This window comes from Leguminivora glycinivorella, chromosome Z (genome assembly GCF_023078275.1).
Source record: "Leguminivora glycinivorella isolate SPB_JAAS2020 chromosome Z, LegGlyc_1.1, whole genome shotgun sequence".
Lineage (NCBI taxonomy): Eukaryota > Metazoa > Arthropoda > Insecta > Lepidoptera > Tortricidae > Leguminivora > Leguminivora glycinivorella.
The window spans coordinates 31,848,305-31,863,153 of NC_062998.1; the positions used below are offsets into that span (position 1 = coordinate 31,848,305).

Here is a 14,849-nt window from a genome sequence, read left to right on the forward strand (position 1 = left end):
TTTTTTTCTTTTATGTTCTACTAGCTTTTGCCCGCGGCTTCTCTTGAAAGACGGACAAACAAACAGACACACACACACTTTTCAGTTTAATCAGTATGGATTATTTGATTTTGTTTACCTGCTTATTTCTTTCTCTAAGATTCTACTTTCTTATTTTTTTTTAAGACTTTCTACTTTCTTATTTCCGGGTTTTATACTAACAAGGAAAGTTTTAAGTAGCACACAATAATACTGCATTTTGTTTTTATTAACTTAATGTTTATTTTAATCCATACTAATATTATAAACGGGAAAGTGTGTGTGTGTCTATTTATTTGTCCGTCCTTCACGGCAAAACTGAGCGACGAATTAACGTATACTATTTACTTATAACGAATGCTATTTACTTAATGTTGAAATGAAAAAATGTCATACAGTGTAATCCAGTGTTTTTTAATGCTGCCATCTAGTGTCGATTGGCATAACCACTACACTAAGAGCCCTTATTCCTTAGAGCGTTCATCAATTTCGTGAAATAGCCATTGACAGATGGCGTTGGCGCTAGGTACGCGAGCCACCGGTAACGCAACACACAGGCAAGAATGATCTTGATAGTTTCGAATTTAATTGCTAGTAACAATTCTTTTGGTTTCATGTGTTAACTTTTTTGTGAAGTTTACAAGAGATAAGAATATATTATTATTATATGGTACCTACTAATTGTAAGTAACTTAAAATAAACAGTTTCAAAGAGCTGAGCTGTGTGCAAAAAAATACATGTGTTATTGGCCCGGCTAATGAGATCAAACATGGTCGAGTTACGATAAATAGAATAGCAGTTCTGTTATTCATTTCCTGACTCGATCATGTGACCTTGGACATCATCGAGATCGACGCTGCTCATCAGCCCAAATGTAATAAGCCCAAACATAGTGGAGTTATTATGAGTAAAATAGCAGTTTTGTTGACCATATCCTGACTCCACCATGAAAACCAGAACCTCATCCTGGGGGCCGGTTTTTGAATCTCACATATGGGATTTGTCACTAAAATACCGGTTGAAAACAGTGAATTGCTTAGTATTTTCAGTGACAATTTTCTGAATTCGAACGCCTGAGACTCAAAAATCGGTCCCCTGGTCCCGAAATATAATAATAATTCAAACTCTCATCAGATTTCAAGTAAAATTTCTTGGATAAAATTGCATGTGTAAAAATCAGGCGGACCGTATGCCTGTTTGCCACCAACAGGATCAAGATTTGTTTAGTCGCAGTACCTATACAGCACTTCTCAGAACTATCTAGCTGCTTACGCTTACGAGAGCACGGTGCGCCGGACTATCGAACGTAGGTCCAGTGTCTATGAGCGTTGGGCGCAGACTGAACTCATGAACTGAGCAGTGAGCGGGCCCGTGTCAGCAGTGTATTTTATTCGAATTTTATGTGCTTTAAAATAGTACATTACGATACAAGTGCGTAAAAAAGGAACTACGAAACGAGTGGCGATAAATTAAAACACGACCGAAGGGAGTGTTTTAAATCGACACGAGTTACGAATTTCCTTTTCGCACGTGTATCGTACGACGTTTTTCAGTACAGATGAGCCTCCGAAGTTTCGACCTGGCATATAATGAACCACTTCTCGCAGTAGTGCGTAAAAAAAACACCATCTGTACTGAAAAATATCTATCGACACAAAGGTATGTCTTATATGTATTTTTTTTTGTATATGGCAACAATAAGTTCTGGTTTAGGATAATATTATTATTTAAGAGTTACAATAAATGCAGGAATCGCAGGAATTACAATGAACGCCCCTTAAAGAGTAGTCTAATTATATTTTTTTTGTATGGGTAGTTGGGTACCTTTCCTTGTTAGTATAAAAGCCGGAGTTATTAAAAATAAAATTAAAATAAGAATGAAGATTCTTACAGAAAGAAAAAAGTAAACAATCAAATAATAGAAAATAAAAGAAACAAAAATAAAACTGCAAAAGCACGCCTCAGCCGAGGTTCGAACTCCCACCGCTGGCGCGGCGTCCAGACGTCGAAACCGCTAGGCTACGAGCCCGTTGTAATAACTAGTTAATTTTGTGATCCTATTCACCAAAGTCAAGTGCTAGTACATATATCGTAAGGTCATCGCACTAGTGTTTCATATTTTTAGTTCACACTTAAATTTTAATATTTTACGCAGACAATCTCGTATCACCGTGCACATAATCAAAGGCTGTCAATACAAGTTACAAAAGTTGTAATTTCCTTACTTTTTAGGCACATTACTCCTTTGGTCAACTTATGTTAATTTGAATATTTTGAATTTTTATTATAAGAAAATATAAAGAATGAAATGTGAGACTAGTAATCAATCGTTATTTCTCTAGTCCGACCTCTCTACGTATTGAATTTGCTTCTAAAAATCAAATAGCTTGATCGCGCGCCCATCGCCATCGCATCGCGTCGCATCGCCGTCGCGGGCCGTCGTGGGCCGTCGCTTACGCAAGACACTCCCATATGAACACAGCGGTTTGATCGCATCGCGTCGCATCGCGTCGCTTAACATTCGCATGTTCATCGCTAGTTCGTCGCGTCGCATCGCCGTCGCGTTCCGTCGCCCACCTAAGACAAGTCCATAGAGATAGAAGGTTTGATTTCGTCGCATCGCATCGCATCGCGTCGCCGTCGCGGGTTCGTCGCTCACGCAAGACGCTGCGACACACTTTTGAAAAGCCGAATTTTGATGAAAAACATAAGATTTAGACCGCTATTAGATGTGTATAGTTTAGTAAAAGTGAAATGGGAATTTGTAAAATACAAAACGAACCACTAACGTGTCAGGTTTTTTTATAATAAATTTTTGTAAGTGCTCACTCAGTCCACACGTTTTGAGAAAGTTAAAAATGTAAATATCTTACGATTTGTAGCACCTAAGACACTCGAAAGTACTTCAACATTTAGTAAAAATTTTTACTAAATATCCACCATCTAATATTTTATATTCGTTGTCTGGTTTTAAAGATATTCAGACATAACTTTTCTCATACAAATGTATCAAGTAGGGTGACTACACTATGTCGGCTCCTGATTTTCCCCACCTTCCCATTGTCATATTGAGATTGGGGAGTTTCGTTCGTTCAATTTTGATAATATTAAACTAATACCATATTAATTATCCATCTGCAAACTGTTTTTAGGTTATGTTCTTGGCCTAGTGATGATGTGTATTGTGTAATTTTTATCGACGTCAGGATAATAACCATATCGACATGCATGCATTAAAAAGGACATGAATGATAATTGGTAAGAAACAAAGAATATAATACTTCACTAGTAAGAAACCAGAACCTGGTAATCTAAATGCGCTAACAGATGAGCGTACCGGATTTGTAAGTGGGAGCGAGAAATAGTTATTCTTTTCTCGCTCCCACTTACAAATCCGGTAAACTATTATCAAAATTGAACGAAACTTCCCAATCTCAATATGACAATGGGAAGGTGGGGAAAATCAGGAGCCGACATAGTGTGGTCACCCTACTTGATACATTTGTATGAGAAAAGTTATGTCTGAATATCTTTAAAACCAGACAACGAATATAAAATATTAGATGGTGGATATTTAGTAAAAATTTTTACTAAATGTTGAAGTACTTTCGAGTGTCTTAGGTGCTACAAATCGTAAGATATTTACATTTTTAACTTTCTCAAAACGTGTGGACTGAGTGAGCACTTACAAAAATTTATTATAAAAAAACCTGACACGTTAGTGGTTCGTTTTGTATTTTACAAATTCCCATTTCACTTTTACTAAACTATACACATATAATAGCGGTCTAAATCTTATGTTTTTCATCAAAATTCGGCTTTTCAAAAGTGTGTGGATTGAGTGAGCATAAGAAACTATTTGTAAAAAATTAAATACGTCACTAGGTGATCTAATATTTATAGAGGTAGGTTGGCCTATTTTTTACTAAATGTTAGTATATAAATATTATATGTTAAATGAATATATTCACTGTTTTCGTTGGTAGTTTGTGAGAACTGAGTGAGCACATGTTAATGGCTGTATCTTTTGATTTATCTTTTTACAAATTCAGAGATTCGTTTTACAATTGTTTTAGAACTTTTACTAAATGATCAGCATATTTTTTTTTATTTTCGGAAGGTGCTCACTCAATCCACACACACACAACATTCACGCCTGCATTTTCGCTGTTTTTTTCTAGTGACAGAAACTGCTTGACAGGCTATATTATTTATTTACTGGCAACTAATATTGCTTTATCTACTCATAGTTTATATTATAACAAACCAGAATGACAAGTTTACGAGGCATTTTTAGGAGAGCATCTCCAGCCTGCGTGCAACTTGCTCTAATATTTTTATCCGCCAGCTTTCCTCATAAAACTGTCACGCTCTGAGCCACGTTATCGCCAGTTAATTGAAAATCAACTCTATAAAGGCCATTGAATAGTTGACGAGAAACGGATATTCCGGGCCCATCTGCGTCTACCTGTTACCTAAGGAGCATTATTATATCCCTATGAATTGTCACAATACATATAATAGGGTTATTTCTCAACATAATATTATTGACATTAAACTGTTTACAAAACTAGAACTAATACTTTTTTACTGTACTGTTTTTTACTGAACTAATACTGTTTTTTACGATACAAGTGCGGGAAAGAGGAAATCCGAAACGAGTGGTGATAATTTAAAAACATGACCAAAAATCCACACGAGTTGAAAACAGTTGCTCTTCGTATATCGTGTACAGTATTTATGTGTAATGTAAATACTATTTTGAATCTACTTTGCGAACTAGGTACTTACTGAGAAAAACTGGTCCATATAAACTACGAAGATATGAGCTCTATATTTGACTTCCATATATTTACATTTTTTCTTTGTCGCTGATTAATATTAACCAAATATGTATAAGTAAGTTCGTGATATTGATGTATCTACATACATTTTGAAATGGAAGTATTCATAGCAATATCACATGTACAGGTAAAACGTGCACAGCGTGCTAACGAGATCCTGAATGGTGGCTGATTTATTCCAATTTCTGTTTTGAGCAATTACTCCTATAGTAGGTAGCCTAAAACTAAATTTTATTTGAAGCTTTGATGCAACGATGAAGCTCTGGGGACCGATTTTTTCAACTGCTCGATTTGGTATTTTAGTTTTCCATACTATTAGGAATTCCAATTATATCTACTACCAATGGAATAAAAACGAGCTGTTTTATGACAAAAATATCATTTTGGCTTTTTACGCACATTTCCGATTTCCTAGAGACGAGATCGTGCGTTGAATTTTAAAATCCAGCTGGTAATTCGTGAAGGATCTATGAAATGGAAAACCGAATAACGAAATCACATTAAATTATTTTTTTTTTTGATGTACAACATAAGGAATAATAATATGTGAAACATACCCTCGACCGTGTAGCCCTACGCACGCTACGGTGCTACGGTACGGTGTAGCATATTAATTAGTAACTATAATAATTATTATTACTCATTGTTGTTCATAAATATTTCTAAATGACAATAGGAAGAGAATAGGAAACTAAAAACAAAACCCCCAAATAAGTCTACAATAATATAGCTATCTACTTTGATATTTAATATAAGTACTTTCAGAACCTTGCATTAAGGAAAACAACACAGGATGTGTAACTTGTGTAACCCAACTGTGAACTGAACGCTACGATTTTTTTCTCATTATGTGGCAAAGTATGTAGCTCTAATTATATATATTATTTTCAGAGACAGTGTATTGCAACGCGACTTTCGATTCATATCTGTGTTGGCCGCCCACGCCGGCGGGCGAGGTGGCCAGCCAGCATTGCCCTCCGGCCCGCTTGAGTGACACCTCCCGTAAGTTTACCTACTGTTTTAAATGTTGTACATTAAGATTACTATTTGAAGGCGCTGATCTTTCTCTGCATATAAAATGAATATCATTTCCCTTTATTTTACACTATCCAGTAACACATCAAACTACCAATGGATTATCTATCTAAACATATACTTAGTCAATTAGTCGTATTCGCAATCATAAAAATATATTCTTTAACAACATATTCGAATTAGTAGGCTCTGCTCTCTACAGACTCATGAATAGTACTAATTTCGATGGTATAACCAAATAACTTATGGGGGACGGTTTGGAATGGTATTGATGTACCTGGGTGTCAAGATATTTTCTTTCTCCACACGACTTTACTTCTCTAAGTAACAAGCCCCTCAAATTCTAAGAGAAGGGACGCTTAACACGTCATCGTCACTGCGATTCCGTACGGTCTCGATTTTAGGCAGCGGTGTGCCCGACCTGTTAAACTATCTACCCTCCAGGTTGTATGTAATATAACCAGATTTAGTTATTGTTTGCATAATATGTAGGTTTCGCGTACCGCCAATGCGAACCGAGCGGACTGTGGCAGGGCCGGCGGGCGAACGAGTCGAGCGCCGTGGGGTGGACCAACTACACACCCTGCTTCCCGCAAGAGGTTCAAAATCTCTTCGTAAAGGTCTACGACAACGAACACGTTGCACAGGTGCAGATTGAGAATCACATTTTAGAATGGACTAGATATTTCCCTTTGAGCCATACGCAAACTTTTACTCTGTTACCAGTGACTTTATTATTCATTCAGACTAATAATATGCCTGTCGTGTGCAGATCAATTTCAAGGAAATAAATATCAAATATGTGCAAAAGCAATATTGTTGCGTAAGTTTCCATAGCAATGTGCGGCAAACTGGTGACATGGTACACTCGCTCGGTGGTCAAACAGGAACTAGACGCTCTCTCGACCAAGTCATCCATAATATGGCATTCGCACAATAAGTATTCACTACGGACTCTTATACGCCGCATACGTTTACCCCACATATGAATATGACTTAGGTACTTCCTTTTTTAATCAACCTTAACCAGAATAAATCATTAAGAGGATACGGTAGCGAAAATGCTAAAATGAAAAGGAGCTCCCCTTTCAACTTGGGAATTTTAGTTAAATATACAAGTGTTATTAACTAGATTTATCGAAAAAAAATTGTCCATTAAGAACAACTCAGTCAAAAGATATTTCAAAAAAATCTTTAAAATCGAGGTTCCGCTCTCGACTCTTTCCTCCTTCAAAACTTAATCAATCGGAACAAAATTTGAGAATCTGAATAACAATGAAATAATCTATGTCGGACCGTTTAGCTTTTTTGGTTAATTGTTACCAATCTTGAGTACGAGTACTCACCTTTTTTTGCGCCACAATGAAAAAGGCCGTTTTTGGAAAATTTTGATTGGCTCTAGAGTCTTTAAAAAGCAGAATATCAAAAAAATCAAAACAGTCCGACATAGATAAAAATAGTAATAATCTGTGTTGAAAAAATCATTGCTCTATCTTCAAAAACCAGGGAGGAAATAGTCGAGAGCGTTTGTATGGAGAATTGACCCCTACCATTTCTCCTAACAGGCGTTCATGATTCGTGCCTACATAAAATACTAATGAATTTATATGTTTCCAGCTAAAGTTCGAAATAGCACTGCGCACTAGATACTTGGAAATCGCTGGCTTCAGTATATCACTCGTCGCTTTGTTGGTGTCTCTTTTTATTTTTTCTTACTACAGGTTAGTAGCTGTTCACTGATGTACTTATTTAACAATAAAGCATTATTACACAGTAAAGTGATGACAATAAAATATTGCTACTTAATCTCTTTTAGGCTCGGGACGCGACTGTGTGTACTTTTAGGTAGAATAGATATAGCGTATTAACGCCAAGCAATAATATAACCACAGAATATATAATAGTACAAGTACAGAAGGCTCACTGCTTTGATGTTTACGAAATGCCGCCTTTTTAAATACCTACAAAATTCTTACAAAGAAACGAGCCGCACGTGCGCGGCGTCCGGCGATAGGGTTACCTATGGATTAAAACGAATTAATACTCACATAAAATGTTATACTATTATATTCAAGTCTTGGGTACTTTCTAAGTATATATACTGTATTTATATATTTTTGTTCAAGTTCCAACATTACAAGCCTTATTGAACTTTTTCGTGGGACTTAATTAGTAGTAGATCTGTGTAAGAATGTCCTATGGTATTTATTTTATTCATGATGTCTATTTAACTAAGTATTATTAGCCATTCGACACGCGGACATCGCATATGATCCTTAAAAAAACTCGCGACGTAAAGTAACAATAGAAAGTGCGAACGTGCATTCCGTGAGAACGCGCGCCACCCCTGAGTAGGCCGCGAACTCGCGGCCGCCAGGATGTACTTGTAGCGCGGCGATAGAATCGCGGAGTGAGCCGCCCCTGATATAACTGGATTTTTAGTCTACATACACCAATTTAAAGTTTTTTTTTACATTATTATATTATCCAAATCGTTAGCTTTTGTAATGTTTACAGTCAGACGACTGTTTTCCCGAACGTTTTTGTTCCACACTTAAGTACTTAAACAATTGAGGTTTTGTTTTCATCTATATATAATAAAGCACAGTTTTTACACCTTGCAAGAGTTTTACAATGCAAATGAGTACTATTTCCAGATAATTAAATAAATAAATACACTATATTATTTTGCTTACATACAGGAAATAGATCGGATTATTATATTTAGGATTAAGTACTTAGTTATAAGATGCCCTGTTTCTTTTAAAATATGTGTACCATATTGCAATACCCTGTCGTGTATCATGTTGCTATGTAACCATATTGTACCTAGTGTAAGATCTGTACACCAACATGAGAGCAATAAAATTCTATTGTATTCTATTCAGAAGATTTGTACCAGGATATGATTGTAAATTAATAAATTGAGCTTTAAAACTTCATTTAAGAACTTATAATAAATATATACAAGATGTAGGTCTAGTCAAAACTTTTTGTCCAGGTCTTTGCGCAACAGCCGCACACGGATCCACAAGAGCCTATTCAGTGCCATGGTGCTGCAAGTGTTGATCAGACTGACCGTTTACATCGACCAGGCGCTCGTGCGCAGCTGGCGGACCGACCGCGCCGCCAACGACACCGCCGCTCTCAAGGGAATCGACAATATGGTGAGAATTACCTCTCAGGGACGCTCCGGGTCTTCTGCCCTATTATGCGGAGCTCGGCCTTCTGCGAACGTCACATTTAAACAGTCTGACATTATAATCTCTAATCGGAATTTGAACTCAGGCATCGCCATCACATTACTTAACAACAGAAAGCTCTTCGAGTCGGTTTTGCTTCAATTAATTATTAAGACTAAGAGTTGTCTTACAAAATCGAACAGTACTTTAATTGCAGTAAGCAAGCTAAACAAAATGTCTTTACGAATTTTTATCTTATGAGTCGTTATCTTTTTTGAATGAGTGTTATCGTTAGCTTTTTACTTAACGCTGTGAAGTATAATTTAATGTAAGGTAACGGACCCAATCATGGACAGTTTAAGAAAAATTTTCGCCTGTTATTGATATTTCACTCATGAATGTAAAAATTCTACCGCTAAGCGTGTTAAATCTTGAATGTTCTATCCTTCTTTTACATTTCAAGCGTATTGCAGAATAGATACTCCCATTAGTTTCTTCATAGTTAACAAATTAAAACTAGGTGTTTTTTCTCCAATTATGGACGGCAGTTCTCCAGTAATGGATCCCCCATTATGGACAGTGAAATAAGTTTAAAATTTCACTTTTAAATCCAACTGATACTCAATGAGTCAATTTTATATAGGTACCATAAATACAATTAGTTTGAGTTATTTTAACATAGGATTGTTTCTTATAAATTTTGGTTTTGTAAATTTCACTTTTAAATCCAACTGATACTCAATGAGTCAATTTTATATACCATAAATACAATTAGGTTGAGTTATTTTAACATAGGATTGTTTCTTATAAATTTTAAAGGAGGTAGGCAGTCTTTCGGTTCCAGAGTTCCAGTAATGGACACTCGCAAAATAACTCCATTTCTTTATATCTTTGGAGCAACAAACTAGTATGTTTTATACCTTATCTCATGCTTAATGCAGTAAGTAAAACGCATTCAAGTTTACACCGAGTATTATTTTTTTATTATTTTATACATGAACTCAACTCTCTTAGCAACATTACTAAGAATTCGTCTTGATATTTTTTTCAGTAAACTGGTGAATTTTATCTTGTCGCCAAATCCTTCAGAAATAACCAAATTAATTGAAACTTCAAAATGAAACAGCTCTACAACTCTAGTTTATGGTACATAGCCGTCAGTTTTTAGAAACTAATTTTAGATACTTATTTTTGAGGATTTGTGTTTTTTTGTCCATAATGGCATCACCGTCCATTATGGGGTATTTTACCTTAGACGCAAAATGACTGCTCAAACACGCATTATTATAATACTATTGAAAAAGTTTCGAGTGCCCTTGAGATGTTGCTAAGTTCAATTTACTTGTTTCCATCCACAAGATCTTGGGCAAGTTTCGAGGCTAGCACACAACTCTGAGTGGGCACTTGAGTGTTCTGCAGTACCAATATCAAAAGTATCGCACGATTACGTGTTAGATTCGACTGCTTTTACGATAACAATAGATGCTGAATTTTGTCAAATTGGTGCCAAGTTTTAAAGTATTTGCTGAGCGACCGCTTTTGAGCTTTATAAAATGTTAGTGTGGCGAATACATATTGTTCTGTTCAATATTAAGGTAGTGCTATACTAATATGTATGTACATATATTATATGTAATCCGCTATTGCCTTTCCGACTGATAACTGTTCGATTTGAAAGCCGACATTCATAGTACGTAGGTTGAAAACAATTTACAAAAAAAGAAAATTCGTAACTCATGTCGATTTATACATTAGTATTGACTTGGATTTTAATGTACTTATATTTTGCACTTAAGTTAATATTTTCGTTACCAGCGTGAACAATCTAACTCTATGGAAAGGTCTGTTTAATCCTCGCAACGCTTTTCTAAATTCACGCTCCGCTAGTAGTTCAATTTTAGATTGTTTCACTTCTCGGGTAGAGAAATATTGTATATACTTACGCTCGACTGTGTAACTTTCTAGGAAGTAAAGCTTTTTTCACATTTACAAAATCACGTGGGACCTAATACTAAATGTGCCGAATTTATGAATAAGAGAAACATGTGTTTACATTGATCTACATTTTGTATCTTGTGAAATGAAGACAACTCCAACCGAACATTTGGTGGAACAGGCTGATATTCATTCGGACTATCAATCTATTTCAACCTCCCAATGTTAGTCAACCTTTTTGCTATGAGCACAACATAACTCTTATACTCGTAATTTCTTCATATGTACAGTCAACCAATTTGAATCCTAGGCCACTGTAGAACCTTTGCACAGTAAACGTCAATGTGACTTCTTATGGCAAATAGAACATGGTTTAAATGAGACAGGGTTCTAGAGTGGCCTAGGATTCAAATTGGTTGACCGTATATCTTAAAGCCTGTTTTTTTTATTTTCATGGGAAATCGTAGCTATTTCACTCGGGAATTTTGACAAATTATAAAAATACATAAAATTGTATGTCATGTGATATCTATTGGGACTGCCAGCAAGAGCACCTGTCATTTACTCGTACAATCGGATCGACTATTTTTTTTTTCATTTTGGGAATTCCTTTAATTATGATCACCCAAAATACTTTTGTTGACGCATGTTGGTTATTGCACTACACGTCTACCTTACTTTGATTACCTAATTTAATCATTTCTCTACTTTTTGTCAATGTATTTTTGAGCTATCCTGTGTGTCCTTGTATATCAATAAGAAGTAATATCTTTTTCCAGTAAATATGATGAATATAACTATTAACAATACAATAATGCTCTTGTTTTCAGCCTTACCTATGTGAAAGCTCGTACATTCTCCTAGAATATGCTATCACGGTAATGTTCATGTGGATGTTCATCGAGGGCCTGTACTTGCACAACGTCGTCACGGCGAACGCGCTGCGAGAAGGCATTTCTCACATAGTATACTATACCACCGGGTGGGGCTTGCCCGTTATTCTCACGGCAGTTTGGGCTGCGATGTCTGCACTGCACTACAGGGGAGAAGGGGTCAACACGTGAGTAATAATCGAGAAAATCCTGATATACGAGAAATCAATATCTGATGTTACGCAACTAACCTACAAGGTTGACTACTCTGAATATATGTATAGGGTGATATTATGTTTACTCAACAATTTCAACATCTACATATGTTAAAAATATCCACCTGAACGGAAGCTTATTTAAGCATCATCATTCTCTTGCCCTTATCCCAGTCACTTGGGGTCGGCGCAGCATGTCTTTCTCTTCCATACATCTCTATCACTCGTCATCTCATCATTAACTTGTTTTAGTTCCATATCATGTCTCACACAGTCCATCCACCTCTTCTTCGGTTTTCCTCTCCCGTTACTTCCACCACCTTCCACATCCATTCGTAATATCTTTCTCGTCACATGCTTAAAGGCAGCTTATTTAAGCAAAGAGACTTATTTATTTTTATAAATAAATATCTTCCGCAATTATTGCCTTCTTATTAACAAAAGACTAATTATGTATTTTTTTTTTCAGTTGTTGGTATGGATATAACTTCTCTCCGCTTTATTGGATTATGCAAGGACCGCGATTGGGAGTTATATTGGTACGTTTAATAGGGTATCGGACTAGCTTTTATAGGGCACCGATCTTAAAAAACAATCATATTATAACAATAGTTTCTTGTACATAATTTGTAGGTTTTTTTTAATAAATATAGAATTTTTTAGTCTTATCCTATAGAGGTCTCTAAAATACATATAAATAAGTATAATTATGTAAATAAGTTACAATGGTAATCCACCGTAAATATTATTAAATCGCTGATTTCATTTATGTATAAAGTTAAATCATGCATTGATGTACCTAACAGAAAATATTCGTACAGTTATGTGAGGAGTAATGTATACAGCGGTACCTAAAGGTTCGCCCAGAACGCGCGCGACGGGGGTCTCTGCCACTGACACGCCTGCCCATTCTGCCCAACGTTTTACGACTTTACGTTTACCGCATATACCTTCACTAACTGCACAAGTAATTCCATTCATTTCATCTACTTATTCAATCCTAATAATACCTATACTTACTGAATCCTCTAAAGTGGCTCTACAAAATGAAACTATTATACATATAGGTCAGGAGGAAATTATTCAGGTCAAACACATTAATGCAACGTCACATAATTCACTAGTAAATATTGTGTTTTACACGTTGTGTCTATCCTCGTAGCGCCCACCATACAAAAATTTTGCTAGGTAATTTTGATTCTTATTGTACTTGAGATTGAATTCAATTTCATTTGTTCGAAAATGTTTAGAAACAAAAGAAATTATATTTTATTTGTTTACATGAAAGTTAAAATTCCATTGAAACCAAATGTACTTCAGAAAGTACATTTGGCGCCAAGAGGCTATGATACATATCATGGCATAAAATAATTTAGAAATCCACCATGTCTTGGCGCTCCAGGTTTCCATGACCAATCGTCTCTGGGGTAATACTTTGTACGGAATGGTTAACGACCATGAATAATTATTATCCCTTAGGTCAGCAGCAATTTATTGGTGGGAGTCACCGTAACACGTTAAAAACATTTAAAATAATTCATCCATTCGCCTCCCGTTTCATACTCGATCAGGTGATAATTTAAAAGATATTATGAACAAAAAAACCGTCAGCCGGCTGTATCGCGATGGAAAAACCGTCAGCGATTGCATAAGCACGTAAAAAATACACCTCGTTTACAAATCGTCAACTGTAACGGTGATGGTGTCGAAAAAAAAACAGTTACTTATCTGCCTACATAACTACCTGTTCGTATTCACTATTTATTTGTATGATACTAACAATTGAAACAATGTTGGAGGTAAATCTTTAAAAAAATATTGTCTGTACTTTGTCATAAAAGTCATAACCAAATCAAAAATATTTCATAAAAAAATACCAGTCGTTATATCTCGCTTCCATTGTCCTAATTTTTGCCATGGCATAACAGTTATTTGAACACCTACTTATTTATATGACTTTTTAGTATTTTTTTACATGTACTCGCAGTGCTTTTGCAAAGATCTTTCCTTAGCGAGAACACCGCCTGTCTCTTCCCTAATGATTAATAATAATGAATTAAGGTCGCACTCCTGCCGTCGTGTGCCCCACGCCGCGCATTATGGCGTAACATCCGTTGTACTAACGTGACAAATTATTATTTCCAGTAAATCCTCACTAAACAATGACGTTACAGAAGTACCATGGAACTACCTAAGGTGACGGACCCAATCATGGACAGTTTAAGAAAAAAATTCGCCTGTTTTTGATATTTCACTGATAAATGTAAAAATTGTACGGCTAAGCGTGTTAAATCTTGAATGTCCTATCCTTCTTTTACATTTCAAGCGTATTGCAGAATAGATACTCCTATTGGTTTCTTCATAGTTAACAAATTAAAACTAGGTGTTTTTTCTCCAATTATGGACGGCAGTTCTCCAGTAATGGATCCCCCATTATGGACAGTGAAATAAGTTTAAATTTTACTTTTAAAGCCAACTGATACGCAATGAGTCAATTTTATACACCATAAATACAATTAGTTTGGGTTATTTTAACATAGGATTGTTTCTTGTAAATTTTGGTTTTGTAAATTGTTCCTTGTCCATCATAGGAGGTACGCAGTTTTTCGGGTCCAGTAACGGACACTCGCAAAATAACGTCATTTCTTTATATCTTTGGAGCAACAAACTAGTATGTTTTATACCTTATCTCATGCTTAATGCAGTAAGTAAAACGCATTCAAGATTACACCGTGCATTATTTTATT

At 35.7% G+C, this 14,849-nt stretch overlaps 1 protein-coding gene across 1 annotated transcript; it reads left to right on the forward strand.

Annotated features, from left to right (window-relative positions):
• The first annotated feature begins 4,699 nt into the window (after nt 1-4,699).
• Nucleotides 4,700-12,079, forward strand: LOC125240456 (PDF receptor-like). The gene is made up of 6 exons (XM_048148350.1): nt 4,700-4,739; nt 5,755-5,865; nt 6,391-6,545; nt 7,516-7,619; nt 8,900-9,065; nt 11,846-12,079. Exons 1-6 carry the CDS (start codon nt 4,700-4,702, stop codon nt 12,077-12,079), a joined length of 810 nt encoding a protein of 269 aa, XP_048004307.1.
• Nucleotides 12,080-14,849: the final 2,770 nt, after the last annotated feature.